General features: G+C 31.0%; 6 protein-coding genes across 6 annotated transcripts; 5 read left to right on the top strand and 1 right to left on the bottom strand.

The window, feature by feature from the left end:
- Positions 1-6,008: 6,008 nt before the first annotated feature.
- On the top strand, positions 6,009-6,916 carry LOC110608518. Its single transcript, XM_021747763.2, has one exon. It carries the CDS (start codon positions 6,234-6,236, stop codon positions 6,720-6,722), a length of 489 nt encoding a protein of 162 aa, XP_021603455.2. The 5' UTR covers positions 6,009-6,233; the 3' UTR covers positions 6,723-6,916.
- A 5,842-nt stretch (positions 6,917-12,758) lies between these two features.
- LOC110610188 (protein SEH1) lies at positions 12,759-15,958 on the top strand. Its single transcript, XM_021750072.2, has 8 exons — positions 12,759-13,075; positions 13,272-13,383; positions 13,590-13,690; positions 14,254-14,331; positions 14,428-14,583; positions 14,896-15,008; positions 15,319-15,445; positions 15,620-15,958. The coding sequence occupies exons 1-8, from the start codon at positions 12,917-12,919 to the stop codon at positions 15,749-15,751; spliced, it is 978 nt and encodes a 325-aa protein (XP_021605764.1). The 5' UTR covers positions 12,759-12,916; the 3' UTR covers positions 15,752-15,958.
- Positions 15,959-18,697: 2,739 nt separating this feature from the next.
- On the top strand, positions 18,698-19,398 carry LOC122723099 (anthocyanidin reductase-like). Its single transcript, XM_043953873.1, is given in 3 exon segments — positions 18,698-19,005; positions 19,113-19,134; positions 19,137-19,398. Coding segments are annotated over 3 exon segments (471 nt in total). The 5' UTR covers positions 18,698-18,807; the 3' UTR covers positions 19,388-19,398.
- Positions 19,399-20,404: 1,006 nt separating this feature from the next.
- LOC110609253 (probable pectinesterase/pectinesterase inhibitor 12) lies at positions 20,405-22,257 on the top strand. The gene is made up of 2 exons (XM_021748703.2): positions 20,405-21,348; positions 21,425-22,257. Exons 1-2 carry the CDS (start codon positions 20,421-20,423, stop codon positions 22,120-22,122), a joined length of 1,626 nt encoding a protein of 541 aa, XP_021604395.2. The 5' UTR covers positions 20,405-20,420; the 3' UTR covers positions 22,123-22,257.
- Positions 22,258-22,583: 326 nt separating this feature from the next.
- Positions 22,584-24,672, top strand: LOC110609255. Its single transcript, XM_021748705.2, has 4 exons — positions 22,584-23,024; positions 23,806-23,823; positions 23,925-24,118; positions 24,236-24,672. The coding sequence occupies exons 1-3, from the start codon at positions 22,658-22,660 to the stop codon at positions 24,116-24,118; spliced, it is 579 nt and encodes a 192-aa protein (XP_021604397.1). The 5' UTR covers positions 22,584-22,657; the 3' UTR covers positions 24,236-24,672.
- Positions 24,673-24,712: 40 nt separating this feature from the next.
- Positions 24,713-26,915, bottom strand: LOC110609254 (probable WRKY transcription factor 53). Its single transcript, XM_021748704.2, has 3 exons — positions 26,030-26,915; positions 25,806-25,934; positions 24,713-25,455 (listed from the first exon to the last, which is right to left on the bottom strand). The coding sequence occupies exons 1-3, from the start codon at positions 26,335-26,337 to the stop codon at positions 24,891-24,893; spliced, it is 1,002 nt and encodes a 333-aa protein (XP_021604396.1). The 5' UTR covers positions 26,338-26,915; the 3' UTR covers positions 24,713-24,890.
- Between the last annotated feature and the right edge of the window lie 296 nt (positions 26,916-27,211).

The following is a 27,211-nucleotide window of genomic DNA, read 5'->3' as shown; positions in this document are numbered from 1 at the left end:
GTAATTTTCTCTCAAAACATTTAGGTTAATCTTTCCCTTCTTTTCTATACTTAAATTATTAAATTCAATTCTACTTTAATTTTAAGGAAGGATATTTTGGGCAACACGGGAATTTAAGCTGTGATTATATGGTTTACATATATGTATATAATATATTTTTTTCTTTTTCTGTGTGATTATTATACGCACAACGTTCATTCTTTTTATAAAATATATGGCTTTTTTAAGCCATACCCATAACAGTCAACAAAATTTGGTAAGAAAATTAGTTTTTAATTAAAATAAAATAAATGCCATTCTAAGTATATTTGGGAAAAAAAAAACTCAATTTTAATAATACAAAACAAAATAAAAATTACTTGTTATTTCAATACTTGAAAAACAATAGCTGATAGTCAATCTTAATACCTGGAGACTCTTGTATTCACAAACCACATTTCAATTAAAAATTACCCAAATAATAATTTTAAAAAACTATTTAGACAAATTATACATATTAATTCAGAGCAGTCGCTTGCATGTAACAAACAATGAACATGTGATCACCCAAAATTAAGAAAAAAAATTAATTAAAAAAAAAAAGAGTAGCAAACAACAGTTCACAGCACGGCTGTAGGGTAATATGGCTACTGGATGATGGACGATGTGGATACATATCCCTGGGGATGGCAACAAATTGGGTATCTTAGGTATCCGATCCGACCGAACCCTAATAGAACGGATTTGGATAGTTATAATTGAATTTGGATGAGTTCGGATTTTAAAAATAATACCCGTTACGGGTTCGGATCGGATTCGAATTTTATGTACAGGATACCACTGTCCGAACCCATTTATATAAATAATTAATATAATATTTAAAATATATTTTACAATAATATGTATAAATTTTTTTTTATTTTTTTATTTAAAAATTTAAATTTAAATATTTTTTAGAAATATTAAATTTTTTAAATGAAAATTATTAATAAAAAATATTTTTTATATAAATTATTAATTAAAATATATAAGATTAAACGGATTCGAATTTTATTCGGATAATAATAATTAAATTTGAAACGAATTTAGATAGTTTAAATTAATTTTTAATCGGGTTCGGAACGAGTTCAAATATTACTAATATAAATCAAATTTAAATTCGAATAATTTAATTTTTGCGAATAACCTACCATTTACATCCGTACATATTTCACTCAATTTACCTTTTTTTTTCTTAGCCTTTTAAATAATATTATTATCTTCGAAAAGAAAATTTTTCCCCCTTTTTAATCACACCCAGCAAATAAATGTATTCACACATACCCCTTTCCATTACTATCAAATTATTACTTTAAAATCTATCAAATTGGTGACTTCCCTCTCAATAAATGCAGAGTTAGGCCTTTGATTTTCCACCTACCTTCAACAAAACTCCTCTACTAATATATATATATCCCTCCACTTTCTCCTCTTTCACCTCCTCTCCTCCTGGTTATGGAAAACTTACAAGATTCAACCCACCAACAAAATCCCATTACTCATAATCCTCCTTCTGTCTGGGATTGTGGAAGCACTCTTTATGATTCCTTTGAGCTCAAATCTTTCGAGCGTCAACTTTATTCTGCTATACATTCCAGAACTTTATCCTTGCCTCATTTAACTGATCGAAGAGTGTCAGCCCCGGTTGAGTATTCTCTTCCTTCTAAAATTTCTCGCTCACTTCTCAAGTTCTTGAAATCCATGTTCAAGTCTAAACAGAATTCTAGCGACATTTTTGGTGTTAAAAATTAACCTGGCCATGAATATTATGATAAGTCCGGTGCTCTTTCCACTATCCTGAGGGGCCAGAGATTGATTTTGGTGATTCTCTCTGGAGATTAACTCCTTGGTGAGGCGAAGTGGGTCGGAGAGGTTTACAGTCACTTCTATGATGGGTATTTCATGTGCTTAGTGATTGTTTATAGATTATATAAATATAGTTTTTGTCTAATTATAATTTTTTTTTTAATTTTTAGCGGTCTATATATTTTATGTTTTTATTTTCACTTTCATGCATTGTTATTTAAGGGTTCAAACTTTGACCCGTTTTAATGGTTTATTAGAATAATGATCGATGGCGAAACTCAACTATATACTTAGAGTTGTTTTGATGATGAATGATTTGCTTTACTTTTTTTTCATCTCCCATTCTTCTCTGAACTTGCCTACAATCATCATCAAATAATACTTCATTTTGATTTCTAGGTCCTTTTGTTTTTGCAAAAATAAATTGTATATGAGATATATATTTCAAGATATAATTTTTCTTTAAAAAAACATTTTTCATTATTTTAATCTATTAAATAGAAATGAGTAATGTGGAAAAACATTTTCCCTTAATTTTGATACTTCACTTTCTCAAATATGCACTGGGAAAGGAACCTTTGCTGAGAAATAATGCCAGAAAGTAACAACTCATAAATCATAATTTACTGTATGTTTCAATTTGAATGCAATGATTCAAACTCCGTTTATTTTATGAAATTTTTTAAATATTTTTTTAGCATGTAAACTCTCAAGAGAATTGATTAATGAAAATTAATTTTTAACAAAAAAATTATATCATTTCTAAAGAGAATAACATTGTATTTTGAAAATAGTAAATAATTTTATATATTATTAATATTATTTTACATAAACTTATTAATATTCGATATTTTTAGTATTATAATTAAATAATAAAAATAAATTATTATCTTATTTATATATAAATTATTTTCCTCAAAAACACTGTTAAAAATCAGTTGAAATTAGTTTTTGGGTTTTACGTAAATGAATTGAAGGGTGGGTATTAAACAGTGGGCCAATGCAAGAGGCCCCAAATTTATTGGAAGACTATATTGCCGAAAGCAATGAGACCCACCAACTATTAGCACAGAAAAATTGAAGGGGAAGGTGTCTCTTACACCATGTTTGATAACTTTAGGGGAGGAAAAAGAAAGAAAGAAAATAATCGAGATATATATTTTTACATTTACCGTTCAGTGTTTTAGATAAATAAATAATGAAAGGAAATTTTTTTTTTTATTTTTTACAAATAGAATAGTTAAAAAAATTAAAATTACTATATTATCTCATTTTATAAACTACTATTAATATTAATCAATGTGTCTTGCACGATATCTTAATTAATTAATAATGTAATTATTATTTATATATATTATTTTAAAAAATTTAATATATTCAATTAATATTTTTTTGATACTATATAATTGTTTTTAATTTTTAATATTATTTTTATTTTACTGATATTGAAATTATATATTAATTTATCTATGTGCGTAAATTTTTTCTTCTTGAATTAATGCAGGTCTCTCAAAAAGAAATTAGTAATTTTTATTAGGTCTCAAGTTTGAATGAAGGAGACCTAACATTTGCAGGTGTGAATTGCTAGTTTTCGGGAGATGATTAGCTCTTCCTTCCATATTCTCTTTTCTTAATTTGTTCTTTTTTTCTTTTTTTTTTCTCTTGTTCACACATATAATTATAAATATGAAAGAGAAGTCAATAAACATTTTAAATATGGTAATTAATCATTTCAAAAAAAATATGGTAATTAATCAGTTTCAAAAAAAAAGGTAATTAAAGAATTTAATAAAATTAAATATTGATAAATTTATTATTTAGTTTCTTTATTATAATGAAATTTTTTTTTTTAAAAAAATATATATATTTTTTAAAAAATTTATTAATTAATTTATCAATTAATTTTATCCATTAAATATTATAAAAAAAATTAAAATTTCTAAAACTAATTAGTAAATTTTTTATAAATAAAAGGAATTAATAAATTTTTTTAAATTACAAAAATTAAATAATTAACCATTAAAATTAATAAAATAACTAATTAATTTATTGATATTTTAATATATATTTTAAAATTAAAAAATTAATTAATAAATTTCTCCTTTAACTTAGAAATTAAATTGTAATTTTCTCTCAAAACATTTAGGTTAATCTTTCCCTTCTTTTCTATACTTAAATTATTAAATTCAATTCTACTTTAATTTTAAGGAAGGATATTTTGGGCAACACGGGAATTTAAGCTGTGATTATATGGTTTACATATATGTATATAATATATTTTTTTCTTTTTTCTGTGTGATTATTATACGCACAACGTGCATTCTTTTTATAAAATATATGGCTTTTTTAAGCCATACCCATAACAGTCAACAAAATTTGGTAAGAAAATTAGTTTTTAATTAAAATAAAATAAATGCCTCTCTAAGTATTTTAATAATACAAAACAAAATAAATACCCATTGGATATATTTTGTTATCCTTGTGAAGCTACTTGAAATATAAATAATCCAATTGTTATTTTCTGATGAAATAGAAAAAATATTTTTTTCCAAATTTCTTTGATGAGGAATTTAAAAAAATAGATCAATATGTGTTGATAACTAATAATTAAATATTAAAATTTGCATATGCTGATTAAGTTTTGAGTATAGTGTTGGTTTGGACTTTTTCGATGCCTTTCTTGATCCGTTGGTTAAGTTCAACACCACAATCAAGTAAAATAAACCTACCTTGACGATGTACCAATATGATGCAACAAAAAATTTGACCAAAGACTGAATAATTAAAATATAAAATATTCCACAAAGTTTTGTATTTCGTTTATTTATTTTTACATGTCAAAAATAATTCAATAAAATTAATTTAGTCCATAAAGATGGGATTTCTCTTACTTAAAAGATTATGATTTTATTCTATTTCAAATACTCTAAAATTATTTATCTTGAATTTATTAATATAAAGAATGTACTTTTAAAATCATTAAATAATATGTTAAGCCATGACAAGGAAAATTTCTATCACCATCAAATAACAAGACCCGCAAATTATGTTAAGTTAAATACAGACATATTTGTATCTAAATGGGAGCATTTAGCCTTTAGAAAAAGAGTGTTCAAATATTTGATAGGACACTGGTTAAGAGGTTTCTTTATCTCTCTTGGGAGAAACTCTCAGTAACGCTAAAATAGATATATTTTTTATTGATCTTACAATTATTAAATTTTTAAAATATAGTAAATTTATTATGAAATTCAACAATAAAACTGTAGGAAGTGTTTTCAATTGTTTAAATCAATAAATTTTTATTGTTTTGAATTTATTCGGACTAAAAATATGTGAAATTATCGTTGTACCGATAATATGGCTACATTTATCTTGCGCATTAGAGTTTCGATCGAAATTTAGAATAATCTTAAATTATCTTTGAATTAGACTAATTTATAGTTGATTTGCTTAAAAAAATATTAAATTATTTTTTAAAATAATTTTAATGCATAAAAATAATCCTAAAATATCTGGGATAAAAGGCAGATAATATATTCTTATATTCAAACTTGTTATTTCAATACTTAAAAACAATAGCTGATAGTCAATCTTAATACGTGGAGACTCTTGTATTCACAAACCACATTTCAATTAAAAATTACCCAAATAATAATTTTAAAAAACTATTTAGATAAATTATACATATTAATTCAGAGCAGTCGCTTGCATGTAACAAACAATGAACATGTGATCCACCCAAAATTAAGAAAAAAAATTAATTTAAAAAAAAAAGAGTAGCAAACAACAGTTCACAGCACGGCTGTAGGGTAATATGGCTATTGGATGATGGACGATTTGGATACATATCCCCCTCAATTTGCCCTTTTTTTTTCTTTAGCCTTTTAAATAATATTATTATCTTCGAAAGAAAATTTTTCCCCTTTTTTTAATCACACCCGGCAAATAATTTATTCACACATACCCCTGTCCATTACTATCAAATTATTGCTTTAATCTCTAAAATCTTTAAACACTTTTCCACTACGCGTTGAGTTGTACATTTTTTTAATTCAAGATTTGGATCCACGTGTACGGCCCTGATTAATATCTGGCTTACCACTGGGATAACATTAGGGTCACATCATCAACTCTCAATTACAAATACATATAATGATTAAAAAAAAAAAAAAGGGAAAATTGCTGACTTACCTCTCAATAAATGCAGAGTTAGGGGCGATGAAGAAGCCTCTTACACGGAAATGGAGAATTTAATGGCTCATATGCATTCGCCGTGAACTCTGAAACGCTTCCTTTAGTTCATAACCAACGCCTTTGATTTTCCACCTACCTTCAACAAAACTCCTCTACTAATATCTATATATCCCTCCACTTTCTCTTCTCTTTCACCTCCTCTCCTCCTGGTTATGGAAAACTTACAAGATTCAACCCACCAACAAAATCCCATTACTCATAATCCTCCTCCTGTCTGGGATTGTGGAAGCACTCTTTATGATTCCTTTGAGCTCAAATCTTTCGAGCGTCAACTTTATTCTGCTATACATTCCAGAACTTTATCCATGCCTCATTTAACTGATCGACGAGTGTCAGCGCCGGTTGAGTATTCTCTTCCTCCTCCTGTATCCAAGAAGCCTTCTAAAATTTCTCGCTCACTTCCCAAGTTCTTGAAATCCATGTTCAAGTCTAAACAGAATTCTAGCGGCATTTTTGGTGTTAAAAATCGACCCAGCCATGAATATTACGTCGTTTATGATAAGTCCGGTGCTCTTTCCACTATCCCTGAGGGGCCGGAGATTAATTTTGGTGGATTCTCTCCGGAGATTAACTCCTTGGTGAGGCGAAGTGGGTCGGAGAGGTTTACGGCCACTTCCATGATGGGTATTTCATGTGCTTAATGATTGTCTATAAATCATATGAATATAGTTTTTGTCTAATTATAGATTTTCTTTTCTAATTTTTAGCAGTCTATATTATTAATTTCTTTATTTTCAATTCCATGCATGTTGTTGTTGCTTAAGGGTTCAAACTTTGACCCGTTTTAATGGTTTATTAGAATAATGATCGATGACGAAAGTCAATTATATGCTTAGAGTTGTTTTGATGATGAATGATTTGCTTTACTTTCTTTTCATCTCCCATTCTTCTCTGAACTTGCCTACAATCATCATCAAATAATACTTCATTTTGATTTCTAGGTCCTTTTGTTTTTGCAAAAATTAATTGTATATGAGATATATTTCAAGATATAATTTTTCTTTAAAAAAACATTTTTCATTATTTTAATCTATTAAATAGAAATTAGTAATGTGGAAAAATATTTTCCCTTAATTTTGATACTTCACTTTCTCAAATATATACTGGGAAAGGAAGCCGGAAAGTAACAACTCATAAATCATAATTTTTATTTTGTATATGAGAAATTGAAAATTGAAAGAGTGGAAACCTCTTAGATTTATTCATATGCACTCTGTCACCGAATTAAACTTATAAGTGCTCATAAATCATAATATAATGCACTCTATCACCGAATTAAACTTATAAATGCTCATAAATATAGCATTCAAATTCTGTGTATTTTATGAAATTTTTTAAATATTTTTTTAGCATGTAAACTCTCAAGAGAATTAATTAATGAAAATTAATTTTTTTAAAAAAAATTATATCATTTCTAAAGAAAATAACATTATATTTTGAAAATAGTAAATAATTTTATATATTATTAATATCATTATACATAAACTTATTAATATTCGATACTTTTAGCATTATAATTAAATAATAAAAATAAATTATTTTCCTCAAAAACACTGTTAAAAATCAGTTGAAATTAGTTTTTGGGTTTTACGTATATGAATTGAAGGGTGGGTTATTAAACAGTGGGCCAAAGAAAGAGGCCCCAAATTTATTGGAAGACTATATTACCGAAAGCAATGAGACCCACCAACTATTAGCACAGAAAATTTGAAGGGGAAGGTGTCTCTTACACCATGTTTGATAACTTTAGGGGAGGAAAAAGAAAGAAAGAAAATAATCGAGATATATATTTTTACATTTACCGTTCAGTGTTTTAGATAAATACAGACGAAAGGAAATTATATACTTTTTACTTTTTATAAATAAAATAGTTAAAAAAATTAAAATTACCATATTATCTCATTTTATAAACTACTATTAATATTAATCAACGTGTGTAATTATTATATATATATATTATTTTAAAAAATTTAATATATTTAATTAATATTTTTTTGATACTATATAATTGTTTTGAATTTTTAATATTATTTTTATTTTACTGATATTGAAATTATAAATTAATTTATTGCATTTAATAAAATATTTTTTTATTAAATTAATTTATTAAGAGTAATATTTATACATATATAAACACATAAATTAATTTAAATTCTAAAATTAATTTAAATAATCAACATATAAAACAATTTAAATCTAATAATAAAAAAATATAAATTTTTATATAATAATAAAGGTAATTATGATCTTTATATAAAAATCACGTAAATAAAATTATTTATTTTTTTCAATTTATTTTTTTTTTGAAAATTTTAATTTACTCCATCATCTTAAATAAATGTCGACGATATATTTTTTATTTTTTTCTTCAATTTTTGACCTTCTTCATACTCCAATTTCTTGAGATACTACTATTTTTTCTCCAACCTTTCAAATCTTTATTTTGATAAAAAAGTTATATTCTTTCCCTTAGTATAAAACTATTATTTTATAAAATAAATTCTTTTCGTTGTGAACCGGCATAATAAAAAAAATATATATAAAATATTTATTTAATTTAAATTTAAAATTATAAATTTAAAAATTATATATACATATCTCTTTTTAAATGTATTTATTAACTGGACATCCAATTAATATTTCAACATTATTAAATATGACAGTATAAATTACTTTCTCTTCATTTATAATATTATTTCTTTAAAATAACATTCAGTACTATGAGAAATAAATATAAAATCTTTATAAATAATCAAATAATTTGTTAAATTTGTAATTAAATATTATATGTTAAATAATTAAATATTCTATAAAATACTTACGTGAAATGTTATATCAACTATTTTTTAATTTAATTTTTAGTACTCCAATAAATTTTATTGAATTTGATAAAAAAATATGAATTCTTTCAATTTTATTACAATTATAACTATAAAAAATAAAATATTATTATAAATCGTTCTATCTATAATATAAGTATTGATCACCATTAAACTTCATCATTTCAGTTTGAGGTCGAGTCTCAAAAAGCAGTATTGACTTGAAATCCATGAAACTACTTTAACAGACCGGTCCAACATCTTCAGCCTTGATTTAGGCTCACGGAACGGGCCGGATCACTCACAAATCCAGATCCACTAACTACAAGCTCAGCCAGGTGACATGACGTGAGGAGGGATAATAGATCCAGTCATCTCGCAGTCCTACCTGTATGCTCGTCGGGGGAAATTAAATGGCCGTCTGACGTGGAGAGGACATCTGATACTTTCATATGTATAGATCTATACAACAGAAATAGGTGGCACTGTAATAAAAAAACCGTTACGCGTTACTAACAGACAAAGGAAAATTGATAAAAATAGAGAAACATACTCTTCTAATAATAAATTTATTATACAACCATTGTAAACTCTATTATTTTGATCTTAGAATATCAACTATTATAAAAATTAACAACTTACTCTTTACGAAATTTATCTTAAAAATATTTATATCAAACTATTATTATACTTGTCGAGATAGTTTGCTGTTGTAATTCACCTCTATATTAAAAAAATTAATAATTTATAATAATAACATTTATTTTCAAGATAATAATAATTACTTGCATAATATATCATATAACTTAATATTAATATTATCTATATTCTCTATATTAAAAAAAATTAATAATTTATAATAATAACATTTATTTTCAAGATAATAATAATCATTTGCATAATATATCATATAACTTAATATTAATATTACCTATATAGTAAGTAGCATGAGCATTTGATAATGCTATGAAAGTTTTAATCTTTGACAAGATTCTTTAGAATATGACCTTCATTATTAGCAATATTTTTTCATAAAATAAAAAATAAATTCTTCAATTTAATATTAAACAAAATAAAATAATTAAATAAAGAAATAAATTTAATTAAATATTAAAAAAATTATTATATATATAAATATATAAAATAAAAAAAGCTATAGTTAATTTTTTTTGACAATTATAATATCTCTTTTTCTTTCACCTTTTGCATTGTACGTTTATTTCACATGAACAATTATATTTAAAAACTCTATACATAAAAATAATAATTTAGTACGAAATATAATTTATTGAATAAATAAAAAAATAAAAAAATCTCTAATTTTAATTTTTTGACATTATATTTTAAATTATCAAAGTTACCGAAATAAATTTCAGTATTGTTTGGAGAATTACAATGGTACATTCTTTAATAAGAGTATAAGCGATATTTCAAACTTTTTATGAATATAAAAATAAGCTGTATTAATTTCCCTAGCCGCATAATTTATTATAGTATAAAATTTTCCTCTATCAAATAATCTTTTAAATATTTTAACAATATAATTAAATATGACAGCTTTCATTTTAATTTATTGCAAAACAACATGAATCATGAAAAGAAAATTAAATATAAAATATTAAAAAATATAATAAAATAATATTTACATTCATATCAGCTCAGCGGATATTATTTTTGTAACTCTTCTCCTCCGCTTTTAAAAGATTCAATAGATTAAATTCTAAAAATCAATAATTTAATACTTAATTGTTTTTTGTCCTATGCGTAAGTTATCAATTAAAATTTCTATCTCTACATTTTTGTATTTTTTTTTATTATTTTATTTTTTCATCATGGTATTACTATATATGAAATAAAAAAAAACTAGATAATTATATATAAAATTTAAAAAATAATAAAAATAATGAGTATTATGAGTTTATTACTTATATATAAAATATTATAATTATTACATGTTTACATGATTGATGATGAAAAAAAAATAAAAAGCTTATAAATCAAATAAAAAATTATTTTAATATAATTTCTACGGTCGAAATTATTTTAGTATAATTTATGTAATTTTAATTTAAAAACTTTTAATTCATTTGATATATATGGATTTTTATCCAACACCATGCGAGGTTTAGTAATTTGAGTAATATCAAATTTAGAATGAATTAGATTTAAATATTAAAAAAATATTTTTTTATTTATTTTAAATAGTAAATATAAAAATTTATAAATAGAAAAACTTTTTAATATTTACTTTAGACAATAAATATTTTTTGATATTTACTTTAACTAATAAATATCAAAAAATTTAACATAAGACGTGATTCAATATTGTTTAGAAACTTTTCACCATCCCTTATAAAGTTTAAATTTATAAAAAAATTTAATTAAAAAAATATTTCATAATAATTACACAAAAAATTATATATTATTTAATATTAATTAGCGTGAATTAAAAAATATTTTTATTCGTATACAGGCCATTTATAATTTTAGCTAAAATAAAATAAAATATAAAAATAATTCCTTAGCTAAATATTTTTAACTAAAATAAAATTAATATTCATAAATATTAAAATTATAAAAATAAATTTTAGCTAAAATTAGTTTATTATCATTATTTTAGGAAAGATTAATAATTATAAAAATAAATTGCGCTGATTAATTTTAGCTAAAATATTAACCTTTTTATTTACAATTATAATTAATCACAATTTGCATACACTATTAATTTTTTATTTTAAATAATTATAAATGCACGTTTAAAAATTTTAAAATTACATATGAATCTTTATAATTTTAAGAAATTTTAAATTAATATTTAGGAAATTTTAAATCAATATTTAGAAAATATTCTATCACCATGTTTAATTTTTAATATATATTTTTATTTTTTATATTAAATTAAATAATATATTAATAAATTTAACATTTATTTTTTATTATTTTATATTAAATTAAAAATTAAATAAAAATACTAAATAATATAAAAAAATAAAATCGATCATTCCAATATTCTTTCACGTTTATATATTGTAGATTATAGATAATGAGTTATAAGGACAAATAAGAAATCTATATAACTTCACACTTTTCAAAATCAAAGTCTCTCCTACGTTATTATTATTATTTTTTTTCTGAAATTGAAGAAAAATAAGAGAAAATGAAATTGTTTTTTCCTCTATATTTCCACTCTTTCAAGGTAAAACAAGGTAAAAATCCTCATTATTTTCCATCTTTTATTTTTCTTCTCTCCTAATTTTCTTATATATATAAAAAAAAAAAAAGGGTTAGGGCCAGCGAATTACCAATATCCACCTGGATGAGACATGCAGAGCCATAGATGGCATGGGAGGCCTTAAAATAATCTCACCGAGTAGTTGAGTTATTTATTATAGAGATGGGATTTGAAACCTTTGCAACTGAAACCCCATGTGATTTCATTTAATGACCTTAATCTCTCTCTCTTTTTTTTTTTCCATATAAATTATCTCATTAAAGCTTTTTTTTTTTTAATTTTGAAAAAAATCACAGATAAAAGAAGGAATTTCCAAGAATGACAGCAACTGAACCTTTAAAGGAAGACAACGAACAAGAAGAGATGTTGGATTAATATATAGAAACGCTACGCTGTAATTGATCTGAAAAAGCAGCTCCCAAATATTTAAAGTCCTCGTCGTACTCAAATTTTATTAACATTTTTAATATTTAAATCCAACCTATCACTTTCAATTTGTTTTACTTATTTTAAGAAATTAATTGGTTCTGAATTTTTGAATCAGACCAAACTGTATCCACCATTTTTAGTGAGGGCCCTTTAGTGTCACATTAGGCCGACAGTGTATACCCACCATTTTTATGAAGTCCGTCATATTAGGCTACCTTCACAAGGCGGCCTCCCAGGCCTCATCTCCAGCGCTCCAATCTCGATGGGCTTGACGAGTGACAATACCCTAGACACAGCCTAGGCGAGAGGTTTTAGAATTGGGGGGTTATGCTTTTCCGTGCAGTGTTCAAGGAACATGGAGAAGTCAGTGGCAACGCTAGACAAAGGCACGACTTGCTCGGCATGGAACTACTGTGGGCAGAGGCTGGCCGCTGGCTCCGTCGATGGCAGCCTATGCATTTTCGACGCGTGTGACCCCGCTTCTTCCTCCTTTTCCCGCACCTTCAAAATCAAGGTCTTGATTCTTGTTTCTTGCGAGCTCGTGTTTCCTAATTGCTATGATCCTATATCCGGTTCCTAAATCAAATTAATTTAGTGAATTAACACAGATTTTGTTGCTGAAAGTTTTTAAGTGAAGAACTCTTGTAGTTTCCCAGTGGATTACTTTTGTTGCCAGTTCTCATGTTTTTCTATTTCCGAGCTTGTTTTAGGTTCATGAGGCTAGTATTGTGAAGGTTGTTTGGGTTCCTCCTGAACATGGTGACGCAGTAGCCTGCATTTGTGCTGATGGGAGTTTATCTTTGTGGGAGGAGGTAGTAGAAGGTAGTTATCTAGTTCGTTATGATTTTGGTCCACCATAGATACTTACATTAAGGATGATATCAATCCAACAAGTATGATATTATGGTTCCTTTACCCAAGTGATGAAGCTTGTTAACAGTGTTACTATTGCTTTAGTGTTGAAGATAAATTCCTTGCATAGCATGTATTTCGTTACTTTTTTTATTAAACCCTTTTTTCTTGCCTAGATTCACAACCTCTTGAATGGAAGCTTTGTAAAAGCTTTGAAAGCAAGGCGACTAAAGTGTTGGATGTCCAATTTGGAGCCTTGCAGACAAGTTTGAAAACGGTGAGTTTTGCCAAATTTTGTTTATGCCACTGCAACCAAGCGATAGCTGCTACCAGTTTGTTTTACAAGCTTATGTAGCATATAAGTGTTTATGGGATTTAATTCTTGAGGGAACTGGCCTAATGAAGTATGCATATATGTTAAAATTACAGAACCTGTGTCAATAATTGTAGTATGGACTACAGCTAGAGCGGAGATTAGAAGAACCCATCAACTGTCATAATAATATAAAGTCACAAAAAAATAGGAAGTTTGACATCAGAATTAGGCTCTTGATTATCCCAGTGGTTATATCTTCTATTTTTGTGGCAATTCCAGCATCAGCTCTCTAGTCCATTAGGGCTCACTCCAGCTGGTGGAGCCCAAACAAGAGAAAAGCAATTAAGAGATCCTAATATACTAGAAAAAGTGAAGCAGTAGATGTTCAAGTACTTTTGCATTCACATGCTCATATAATTTTTTTTTTCAAAGTCAAAGATATAAAGATCCAAGCCAAGTACTAAGGTCTTCAAAATTGTTACTATTCTCTGCTCAGTATATAATTACGTTTATATAGTTTATAGGTTGTGGCATACTCAGATGGTCATGTGAAAGTCTATGAGCTCTTGGATCCCTTGGAGTTGAAGAACTGGCAGCTTCAGGTTATCATTCTCATATGAGATGCTAATTTAAAATCATTCAGACTTAAAAGACTTTTCTTTCCATCTTATTTTTCTCTATTTTCTCTTAATGAACAGGCTGAATTTCAGAATGCTATTGATTCAGTATCTACATTTGGGAGGGCTAATTGCTTTTCTGCATCTATTTCTTGGAATCCACGAATGGGTGAAAACCAGGAATCAAGCTTTGTTCTGGGTTTTAATTCAGATACACCACAACTGAACTCCCCAAAGGTAGGTCATGAATGTGTTGCTTGGAAGCAAAATTCTGCTTTTCTGTATCATTGTTGATGGGGAGCTTTGTCAATTCAATTTTAACAAAATTTCCTACAAAAAAGCCTGTCTTTCTGGTTACAATTCTTTTTATCTGATGTGACAATAATGTTGTTTTAGGTGCAGAAACTATCTTGTCCTTTAAAGTTTTCCTTGCAGCATTGCAAGGAATAACTGCCTGAGCATAAATGATGATGATGATTGTGATAATAATAATAAAAGAGTTAATGAGCTATATTTTGCTTAAAGTAATTGGATGGTAGATTTCTACAGATATGGGAGTTTGATCTGGCCCATCAACGATGGCTTCCAGTTGCAGAGCTGGCTTTGCCTGTAGACAAAAGCGATCAGGTTTTCGCTGTTGCATGGGCATCCAACATTGGCCGGTAAGGGATTTTCTGTTTTTGCTAGCCAAATGAGACTGCTTTTTTCGTTGGCAAATGGTAGGAAGCTGAAATTAGATGATGCAGGATGCTTTACAAATGAAACACTTGGGCCTTATTAGTGGAAGAGGTATAGACACTATGTGGAATGTTGGTGAGGAAAGAAATATGGCTGGTCCCAATCCATGAAGATTCAGTACAGGAACTAGTTTGAACCAAATTGCTTCAGGCTTTCAATGTCCTCCTTTTTAGCAGTTGTGCAAGTTATATTAGTTCCCTGAGTTTCACTAAACTTGGTTGTATTTTGATGTAGGCCATATGAGATGGTGGCTGTTGCTACTCACAAGGGAATTGCAATATGGCATCTAGGATTGAACCCTGACCTGGATGGAAGACTTTCAGTGGAAAACGTCGCCATGCTCTCTGGTTTTGAAGGCGAGGTATCAGAACAATAGTAACTTTTAGTATCCGTTTACTAAATTTTATTATACTCTTATGGAAATCGGAAATGGTACAAGCTATATGCTATGTTGACAACATCCTGATATGTTTGTTTTGAAGTTGCTTTATTTTGATTAGCATATTTTTAGTGAATGTGGCCTGTTTATGCTTAGGTGTGGCAGATGGAATGGGACATGAGTGGAATGACCTTAGCAACAACAGGAACCGATGGGATGGTAAGACTCTGGCAGTCCAACTTGAATGGCGTTTGGCACGAGGAAGCTGCATTCGATACCAGTTCTTAGACCTTCTGCTTCACATTTATATATCGCTGGTTTTGGTGGTAATTTTTCTCTGCTGCCCGAGGGAGAACATAGTTTCAACTGCTAAGGTTTCCTGTTGTGATTGGTTATCGAAATTTGTTGTACTGTGTGATGTGTTTTTGTTTCAATCTGAAAAGAGACACAAGGACTGGTCCATTTGCATTCAACGGTCCATTTGCATTCGCTTTACTTCTGGATTTATCATGATGTAGTTTTGATCATTCACTTTTACGGAACATGTGGGACATCTATATAAATATAAATATTGTAAAACTAAGCTCAAAAATAAATTAACATAATATGACAAGTGTAATTTTTATTTTTTGATCAAATGTTAAGAGAGAACACTTTTTTATCTTTTATTCTTTATCCTTTAATTTCCACCTTTCAACACAATATTCACTTTTTCTCTTTAATTCCTTTAATTCCTCCTTGATGTTTGTGATCCGAGAATGAGTTTAGAATTAAGTTAGTTTTGGTAAACTTAATTTCTATTTTCTTTTCCAGAGTTCTAAATGGCCTGAGGCAGAAGTCATTCTCAACATCACAACTAGAAATGTGATAGACTTTGTATAGGGTAATATCATCCATCGATTTGAAATACCGAGAACACTTATCTTAGATAATAGAAAGCAGTTCGATTATAATACCTTAAGAGATTTCACTATAAATATGGGATATGACACAAATTCTCCAAACAAATGGTTAAATCGAAATGACAAACAAGATTATAGACTTGAAGAAGTGGTTAGATGGGGTTAAACCGAAGTGACAAACAAGGGTATAAACTTGAAGAAGTGTTTAGATAGGGTTAAGAAGAATTGGGTATTCAAACTATCCAGCATCCTGTGGGTATTTAAGACCACACCTCGGACGCCTACTGGAGATACTCTATTCGCGCTGGCATTTGAAACAGAAGCCGTAGTTTTTGTGAAGCTGCAAATCCCAACACATCGAGTACAGTTTAACGATGAAGAATTCAATGGTGAGAACAACAATATATCAACAAAGAGCGGCTAGAAACTATAACCAAAAGATTCACGAAAGAAATATGAAGGTTGGGGATTTGACACTAAGAAGATTGGAAGACATTGGGAAAAGAGTTAGTGTGGGCAAGCTGGCACTGACTTGGGAGGGTCCATTCAGAGTCACTAAAGTCATCAAGTTAGGGGTATACAAAATCGAGGATCTGCAAGAGAACTCAGAGTCTTACTCCTGGAACATCCAACATTTAAAGATGTATTTCCAATAGAAAATGTAATGTTATTGTAACATTGGAGAAATGAAATTCCCCTTCTGAGTTCATTTTCTCTTTGAAAGTTTTCTACTACAAAATTTTAGAGTCCAACCACAGCAAATGTTGGTCTCAGAAAATGACTCCTGACACCATATAAGCCGAATTGAGGACTTAAACGAAGAAAGAAGTCTAACCACGACAGGTGTCGACCTCGAAAAATACCCCTAGCACCATATAAGTCTAGTTAAGGACTTAAATAAAGAAAGAAAACCAATCACGACAGGTGTTAGCCTCGAAAAATGATCCCTAGCACCATATAAGCCAAATTAAGGATTTAAACGAAGAAAGAATCCCAGCCATGACAGGTGTTGGCTTCGGAAAATGACCCCAACACCACATAAGCCGTGTTGAGGACTTAAGCGAAGAAAATAAATCTAACCATGGCTGGTGCCGGTCTCGAAAATTAACTCCTAGCACCATATAACCCGAGTTGAGGAGTTAAGCGAAGAAAAAAGTGCAACTACTGCAGGTGTCGGCCTCGGAAAGTGACTCCTGACGCCATATAAATTGAATTGAAGAATGAAATAAAGAAAACCTAAGGTAGGTGCCTATCTTGGAAAATAACTCCACGCACCATGTAAGCCGAATTGGAAAATTAAATAAAAGAAAGAGACAATTGTGGCAGGTGCCGGCCTCAAAAAATGGATCATGGCACCAAACTAATCCAACTAAAAAGATAAAATACGCGTAAAAGAATCTTAAAACTTAACCTTGGAAGATGTTTACATAAATAGTACCGATTGATTTCTGAGATTTAAGAATGAGTTTAAAATTAAGTGAGTTTTGGTAAGTTTAGTTTCTATTTTCCTTCCCTTTCTTTTATTTCCACACCCTCTTGTCTTTTTTTGAGTGTGCTATCACTGTCCTACACCTATACTCTTTGTCACATTCACATGAGCAGCCTATATATATGTATTCTATCCTTACTCTTATCAGACAGATATTTAATTTCTTCTTGTGCTATTTGTATACGATTATTATTATTATGGGCTTTATTTTTATACGGAAATCGATGGTTGTTCGGACTTGAATTGTCTCGAGTCCATTCAAATTTTATCTAGTCCGCAGAACCAGACCTGAACTGATCTGAGGTGGTCCTCATATTACGTTTTTGGGCCTGCTTTTAAGTTGACCCAGTCCCTTTTTGCTCGAGTTGCAGTAGGCTCCAATGAGAAGCATTGGCACATGCTTCAATTATATTTTTTGTAGAGATTATTAGACATTGGTGATTAATGATGCTATAATTTGAAAAATACTTGAATCATGTACTCAAATCATGTCTTGATTACTAATTATCTGAATGAAGAACTGAGTGTCAAATTAGGTTTCAAAGTCAAATTATCAAATTATCTGGTGTTCATATAATTCCTTTCTACACATATGCGATTAATTATTCGAAATTCAGTTGTAGAGACGTATAAGATTCCAACTCTCAAGCAGATATAATTACCAAACCTAGTTATGTGTAATCTTGCTCGTTAATGAGCCCTAGGTCTAATGATAAAGCTAGTGAAAGAGAAGTTTTAAATGAAATTTTGTATGAAACTAAAACTTAAACATGTAGATAAAATACAATCTCAAAAAAAAAAAAAAAAAAAAAGAACCATAGAAAGTAACTATTAAACAATTTTTTAAAATAATTATATTTATTTACGTGTTAATGTTTTTAGTGGTTTGCCATATTTATAATATAGTCACCTCTGAAAATTTGACGATATAGTGATTTGCCACAATACTTATAATGAGAGCCACACATGCTCAATTTTCGTGTTTGACCAAAATTGCCCTTGGAGCAATGGTACCCCTTGGAGCAGAAGCCAACCTCATTCTATTTCAAGCTGATATATACAATGACAACGAGTTTGAACCTGCAATTGATGGCTGTGAATCTGTTTTTCACGTCGCTACTCCTATCCACCATGGCCTCGAAAGCTCTCAGGTAGGCATGAATTTCTTCTTCAGAATTCTCTCTTTATTTTGGTGGGGAGGCTACTGCCTAGCTCCTAATTATTAACACATATTAAATCTTGAATCTCAACGTTACAGTACAAAGACAGAGCTGAAGCAACGGTGCCGGAGCGAAAAGCATTGTTGATACTCGCATCAGATGGAAAACTGTTAAGCGTCTCATCTACACAGCAACAGTTTTGGCAGCTTCTCCATTGAATGAAGCTGGGAATGGCTTCAATACTTGCATGGATGAATGCTGCTGGACAGCTTTGCATCTCTTTTTTTCTCATGGCAACGACTACGTAATGGTATTTTTTTTTTCTTCTCTTCTAGTTCTTACTTCTCAGTCTTCGTGGCTTCTTTTTGCTTAAATCCAACTACTTGGGAAGTCGCCATGTATATCGCACAGTATTACCCAGTATTCAAGATCGAAGACAAGTAAGAACCCTTTCAATTTAATTTAATCTTCACCTTTTTTATATAATTTTCTTTTGACATTCAATTAATTAGCAATGAGATGATGGGAATTAGATTAATAATTTTATTTTGACATTCAATTAATTGCAAATTGCTCCCTTTAGTGAATATGTATATATTATGAATGATGACTCTGAATTTAAAGTTATGGATTTAAGAAGGATAAAAAATTAATTAATTACTAACTAAAACACTTCATTTATTACACTTTTTATTTCTTGTTCGAAATTAAAGTGGTCTTCACGTCCACATGAGAATATATCAGGTTAGAGAGTCCACCATATCCTCATCACAAATTATATAATATCAGTGATAGTTAGAAAACCATATTTATTTACAAGATCAATTATTTTATTCTTAAATTTTATCCCTTGTTACAATTGGATTATTGTTTTTGGAAAATGAAATAATGTAGTCAATAGTTTTCAAAAGCAAATTGCCGTTAATTAGGTGAAGTACAAATATATACCTTTAACTTAATTAAATTATTTTAATAATTTTATTCCTTTAATTTTTAAAAATGGCAAATGCATGAGATTTAAAAAAAAAAACTCAAAATGGGAGACAGGGATTAGTATTTTAATCATGTAAAAGCTTGAAAAATTATTAAATTTTGTCTTAACTTAGTCGTGATCTGTACGTGTGCTTTCTAGAAATCATAGTTAATTAATTAATACATTTTAAAGATTACATCAATATTTTTTAATAGATGAAGTAATTAGTAAATTATACAGCTAAATCAAGACAGTTCTTTTTATTTAAAATATAAATTCGTATTTAACATGCGTATATAATATATATTATTAACTCTAAATTCCATGTGATTTAAAAATATAAATACAAAAATCAAGGGCCATGCAACTTATTTATATGTCCCCTTAGACACATGCCAAGCCCAAGGAAAATTAATCTCCTGCTCTTTCATCAATGGCATCTTCCATTGTTCTAAGTCTTCTGCTCCTTCTTTCTCCAATCTTCTTTGTTTCCACATTTGCTCTCGGCGACACATCTCCTGCTTCTGTAGATACCCATCTCTCTTCCCTAAGAGAATTTTGCAATGGCACACCATATCCTGATGCCTGTTTTAACTCATTAAAGCTTTCCATCTCTATAAACATCGACACAGACCTCATTAGTTATCTCCTCCACACTCTCCAGACAGCAATATCCGAGGTTGAAAAGCTAACCAATCTATTCTCGAGTGCTGGTGGGTCAAATGATATCATTGAAAAACAACGAGGGACAATCCAAGATTGTCAACAACTCCAACAAATCACGCTGTCTAAATTGCAAAGAATATCAGTTTCAGGAATCCAATTAGGTGATCCTCGTAAGCTAGCAGATGCAAGATCCTACCTTAGTGCAGCACTCACAAATAAGAAGACTTGCTTGGAGGGACTAGATTCTGCATCAGGTCCATTGAAGAGTGTCCTAATCAATTCATTGACCAGTACATACACCCATGTTAGCAACTCTCTCTCAATGCTCCCTAAGCAAGGTCCTAAAAAAGGTGGCAAAAATCGTCGCTTGTTAGGATTTCCAAGATGGATATCGAAGAAAGATCGTCGATTTTTGCAGAGTGGTACTAGTAAATATGACACTAGCGAGATGATTGTAGTAGCTGCAGATGGAAGTGGAAATTTCAGCACCATCACGGATGCTATAAAATTTGCTCCAAGTCGTAGTGAGTATAGAATATTCATCTATCTCAAAGAAGGGGTATACAAGGAGAATGTAGAGATCCCAGCAAATAAGCCCAATATCGTTCTGCTTGGAGATGGAAGTGATGTCACATTCATTACTGGTAGCAGAAGTGTAGGTGATGGTTGGACTACTTTCAGATCTGCAACACTTGGTAAGCATCATGGAGGTTTACTATATTATACGTTAAATACAAATTATATAAATCCCTTCTAATAATCTCTTTGCAGGTGTTTCTGGTGATGGGTTTCTAGCCAGGGACATAACCATTGATAATATTGCTGGAGCAGAGAAGCATCAAGCAGTTGCACTTCGCATAAACGCAGACCTATCAGCAATGTACAAGTGTAGGATTAATGGGCACCAAGACACACTATATGCGCACTCATTTCGACAATTTTATCGAGAATGTGAGATTTCAGGGACTATAGATTACATATTTGGCAATGCTGCTGCAATGTTCCAGGGATGTAATATCATCTCCAGAATGCCAATGTCTGGCCAATTCACTGTCATCACCGCCCAGTCTCGAGACAGCCCAGATGAAGACACAGGATTTTCGATGCAGAATTGTTCGATTGTAGCTACAGATGACTTGAACTCTGCTCATAACAGCAGAAGTGTAAAAAATTATCTAGGTAGACCATGGCAGGTGTACTCTAGGACAGTCATCCTTGAGTCCTTCATTGACGGCTTTATCGATCCAGCTGGGTGGATTCCATGGTCTGATGATAATCCAGACACAGATGATTTGTACTATGGAGAGTATCAAAATAGTGGAGGTGGGTCTGGTACAGATGATCGAGTAAATTGGCAAGGTTATCACTTAATGGATGACGATGATGCAGATGAATTTACTGTATCAAATTTCATCGCTGGTGATGAGTGGCTAGACTCTACTTCATTTCCTTATGATGATGGGGTTTAAGAGTTCATGCTTTTCTTCTTAAATTTTATTTATTTTTTTCATCGTTGTGTATGTAGGCTCTCTATAGCCAAGCACTTGTTATTTAATAAACATGAGTTGGCAAATAATTTTATTTAATTTAATATCAGATTTTAGTTGTCAAATCTGTTTCTGAGATTCTAAACTATCAAGCGTGGAAATTGAGAGTACGAGCATTGACAATGAAATTTAAGTCAACGTACAGGTGGAATGAGTTGGTAAGAATTTCTATTCCATATAAATGAATGGTTGATTTAGATAGTTATTGCTTGGGCCACCGGACGAACATTAGGCCCCCCCTCCGCACGCCCAATTCAGATCGGACCTGAAATATGTGGGCTGAAAGAAACCAGCCCACTTCCCGCTGTAAAGATGAAGAATCTCAATTGTCCACCAATCGGATACAACTCTGACATCTGTCGCAAGTCCGAGGCTCCTAGCTTATAATCCACACAAAGAAGTAGATACTAGATACCCTGCATTGCAAAAGCCAAGAAAAAAACACAAGCTCCCTCTAATGACGATCTCTTGTTTGCGACCTCCATGCATAGTTCCTTGTTCTTTGCTCCCTGTTTCCTTTATGGGTTCTTCTTCTCTCTTGCAAAACCCACAAAATGATTCGTGTAAAATAGTTAAAGATTTGAGGTGCTGGAAAGAAAGAAGACTTGGTGGAAAGAAGAGAGGAGGGATTGTGTGTGCTGCCTCGTTGCTTCCGGTTGATCCATGGGCACCCAGCATTGATTCACAGAGCATTGCTTCTCAGCTCTTTGCGTTTTCTTTGTTTCCTTACATTGGCTTCTTGTACTTCATTACCAAATCCAAGTCTGCTCCTAAGCTTACTCTCTTCGGTTTCTACTTTTTGCTTGCCTTTGTGGGGGCTACCAGTAAGTTTCTTTATCTATGCCCGCGCCCAATTGTGTTGTTTTGGTGCTTGAATGTTTTCAAGTGATGCTGAATTTTAGGGTTGAGATGGCTTTTTTACGCGGAATAGATAAGTTTTGGACTTTTAGTACAGTGGGCATTGTGGGGTTAGATACACAATACTCTGTGTTTAGTCTCTTCATGCTATATCCCCTTGTACCATAGATAGATTCTAATGCCTCAATTACCCTGCATTATGCACAATTTGGCAGCACGACTTAATAGCAGCCAATCTAAATGGTTGGAAGTTTGGAACTTGGAAGGAGGAAAAGTTTTATTCCTTATTGCTCATTGGTCCAGGGAAAGTGGATTTTGTAGTTGGTTTTGAGTGAATTTTGATATCTCATGGGGCTTCTTTCTATAGCTCTGGGGTCTGTCTTCTATCAAGTATTAGTTACTACTCCATTGATCTAAATTGGTCTCTCCATTTTTGCTGTTGTTGTCGTTGAATGTTTATTTCTAGACCACCATGAAGTCAGTTAGAATTTACTTCAGTCTCTCTCTGAATTGGAGAGGGAAGGCAGACAGGAATATGATCAATCCAAAGGAACAAATAGCATGCTGTATTTTATATTTTGCCATATGATTTCTAGCACACTTTCTTCCTGCATCAAATTTGTTTTGGCTGACACAAAATTCTTATTGCATTTTCCTGCATTGGTGGATGCTTTTTTTCCTATCTGGGCTTTGTTTAACTTTACCTTGTTCCTGATGGTCCTCGATGCTTTCAAATCTGTTGAGCAGTCCCAGCTGGAATTTATGGTAACTCTTTCTGTTAAGCAAGATTTGCTTTCAATATTAATAATGTTTACCATGGATGCCTGTAATTCTACTGAAGCTCAATGTTTATATGTTTGAGACAGCTAAGGTGCACTATGGAACTTCCTTGTCTAATGTGGATTGGTTACACGGGGGTGCTGAGTCACTTCTCACTCTAACTAACTTATTCATTGTCTTGGGGCTGAGACAAGCTCTCAGGTATAATACGAGGGATACCCAAAAAGGAACATCAAACCTTGTTCCAGCAATCAAAGAGGAAGAGAAATCTTCAACCTAGGTACAGCAGAATTCAGGCTTAGTCTTTTCCATTTTTTTCACTTCATTCAATCAATCCCCAAGTATATTACCCACATGTAGATTATACTCTTTTGCTACTTCTGTTCTCTCATTGCAGTTGGAGTTAGATGGCATGTGCTTACTGGATTGCTGTATTTTCTTGTGCGTTGCTCTTGATTGTCATCACCGGTTAATTAGCATCCAGTCCTAGCTTCTCACCAACTGCTTCAGATATTGTATCACTATAAAGAACATCCAAAGGATCGGCCACTTCCAACTGGGAATTATGTGTATCTTTTATTTTTCGGCATAATTCTTATCATTTAGTTCTTGGAAGGCAACCTCTTTATCTTTCATTTTCTCCTGGTGTCTGGACCAGTTTACATGATTTCCTAATGACAGTGGTCGTAGAACGTCACTGCATATCCTGTCCACCAGAGAGAATGCTTGTATACTAAATTGATGCTGTGATTGCTTTCATATATAGAGTGATGTATAGATTTTGTTATTCTGCCTATGCATATAATCCAATTTGATCACTTTCATTTTCTGGCATTGATATTTGGCTTGTCCAATATTTATGGAGATTGTTATATTTAACAATATAATTAATGTTGTTATTTATTAGAAAACTTCAAAATCCCATAATATCATCATAACTAATCCCATTTGGCATGACTTTCTCATCGCTTGCGATACAAGCTACACTACTTTGGCAACTGCAAGCCAAAAGTTATCTTTTCTCATTTCTTATTTTTATTGTTTTAGTGGATTTAGGAGAAAAATTCTGGCATGTCAAACGGAAAGTTTGGATCCAATTCCAGTGCCTGAAGAGAGAAGTCAGGCTCCACAATTGGGGAATTGGCAGCAGAAGTATTGGCTGAAATGATCTCAGCGAAATCGGATTCGGAATGGTGCTGCAAATTTTGAACTCCTGCAAAATTGGCCATCTGGAATGGTGAAACGTAGTAGTTTGGTTCTGGGGTGGCTGGAGATATAAAAGATGGAGAATAAGTGCCTGAACTTTTTATGCTTCCATATGTAGGAGAAAAAGAGAAAGGAACCGCAATCTCTTTGTTGTCATCTTCCTTAGTATTAACTATCAGGCTCTTTTGAAAGTTAAAGAGGGCTTCTTGTGATTGCAGTTGTTGATTAATGTTCTGTTTCTGTTCTTGTTTTTCTGGTGATGCTGGTGGTGGAACGGAATGTTGGCCATGAGAACAAGTGTGTGTTCCTCTGTAAGTGACATCAAGTATGGTGGGGTCTTCATCAGATCTTTGCACTTGCTTTGTAGCCCAGCAGTTCTGGCTATTTCTGTAGGTGCATCTGTAATAGCTTCTGCAAGTATAATAGTCCTTGTTAAATTTCCGTACGGTGGGTATATATATATATATATATATATATATACACATAGGAACTTTGCAATTGTTGAGTTTACATGTTGACTATGAAAATTTAGTGAAGGAAAGTTCAGCAGAAAAAGTGTTTTATTTTCATTTCTATGTGGACTTATGGGCTGCAGTGTGGCTGATCAACTTTGGGCAGCAAACTTTGGGTGGCTTTGATGTCATATTCAGCGTAATAAAGGAACAAGATGAAAAAAGGGTTTGCATTTCAGAAAGCTTGTGGTCATGCAGCCATTTTCGGTAGCATAAATTGTGAATTTCAAACAAGAGAAGGCTAATAACCTGGGATATTTGGTTCCAAGAATGTCTTTCTGCCCATATTTTCTCCAGCTATAGCCGTCCTCGTGGGGTCCTTCCAGCCCATTCTCAGAGCTGACTCTAACTTGATCTGTCCATCTGGGCATTGTCTTTCTGCATAGCCATTAGACTAATAAGTTAGCTTCCACACCTATAATATTGGTGCAGATGCAAGAGTTACTACTGATAGACCATAAGATGTGTCTCACCTCTTCTTTGAGAAAGCACTGTGACCTCCATCAAAATCATCACTTCCAGGACTTCCATTCATTGATATGGGAGACTCTGGAACAATACCAACTGTAGCTCCAACATTTTGCTGCTGCCCCATCGACCCACTCCAGTTGAGAATCAAAAGAGACTTCTCGTAAGAAGATAGAATTCTCTGTACTAAAGAGTCCCTAATTTCAACCGAAGAAGCTGTGTTCAAATGTAATCTCAACTGTTTTGCTAGCTCCATCCCTTGGATTAGCTCACTGACCAGTGTCTTCTTCTCCCAGTTGCAACTATTATCCATCGTTTCTTTCTACACTTAAATGAACAATACAGAACCAGTCTGATGCGCTTGAAATAATGGATTGCTTGGAAAGGAAAACTTTGCACTTAACAACACCCAAAAGGAGTCGAAGAACCACAGTGATAAAGAATTAGCAGCAAATAACATGGAAGTGGCGAGAACTGTGGAGAATAGCAAGTTCTTTATGAATTCTGTTTGAAAAGTGGAGGCAGAAGCTAAGGGTTGGAAGTTGAAAGAATTGCTGGGTTGAGTTAGACACTGAAGGAGAAGGCAGATAATTATAAATATGCATTGGAACGTATAAAAAAAGAATGAAGTTTTGACTGAGAAACCGAGTTTTTCAGCTTAGACCAGTCTTTGGTCATAAGGGGAATCAAAAAAACAAAGAGTGTGAGGTCCAAATGCTGAGTGCTGACCAATTCTCCCTTCAAACATTTCAATACAAGGTCTCTTTCCTTGCATTTGATTTGTGCTTTAGAAGATAGAATGATTAGGTTTTAAGACTGGAAAAAAAAAAAAAGAAGAAAGAAAGGGAAACTAGAAGGTCAAAGTTCAAGAGTAAGAGCAAGTGTGGACCAAGAAAATTCAAACCTAAATTCCGCGTTCGCTACTGTTAGTGCTACTTGTAAAAATACTAGGATAATTACAGTAAACTAAGTAATTATTTTTTAAATTGAGTATATCAAATCAGAGAAAAAAAATTGGAGAAATGAAATTACCTAGTAATTGTTTGGATGTATAAATTGTAAATTACGCATTAAGAAACACTGGCCAATGGCCTTCTAGTCTTATCCTACGGAAGGCCAATGGGACTGGAATTTTTTTGTCTGAAGGGGTGCGTGGAGTTTAACTTTGGGTTGTTAGGAATTTGTCG

This window comes from Manihot esculenta, chromosome 2 (assembly GCF_001659605.2).
Source record: "Manihot esculenta cultivar AM560-2 chromosome 2, M.esculenta_v8, whole genome shotgun sequence".
In the NCBI taxonomy this organism is placed as follows: domain Eukaryota; kingdom Viridiplantae; phylum Streptophyta; class Magnoliopsida; order Malpighiales; family Euphorbiaceae; genus Manihot; species Manihot esculenta.
The sequence above is the reverse complement of the archived record's forward strand: the minus strand, read 5'-3'. Positions and strand labels throughout refer to the sequence as shown.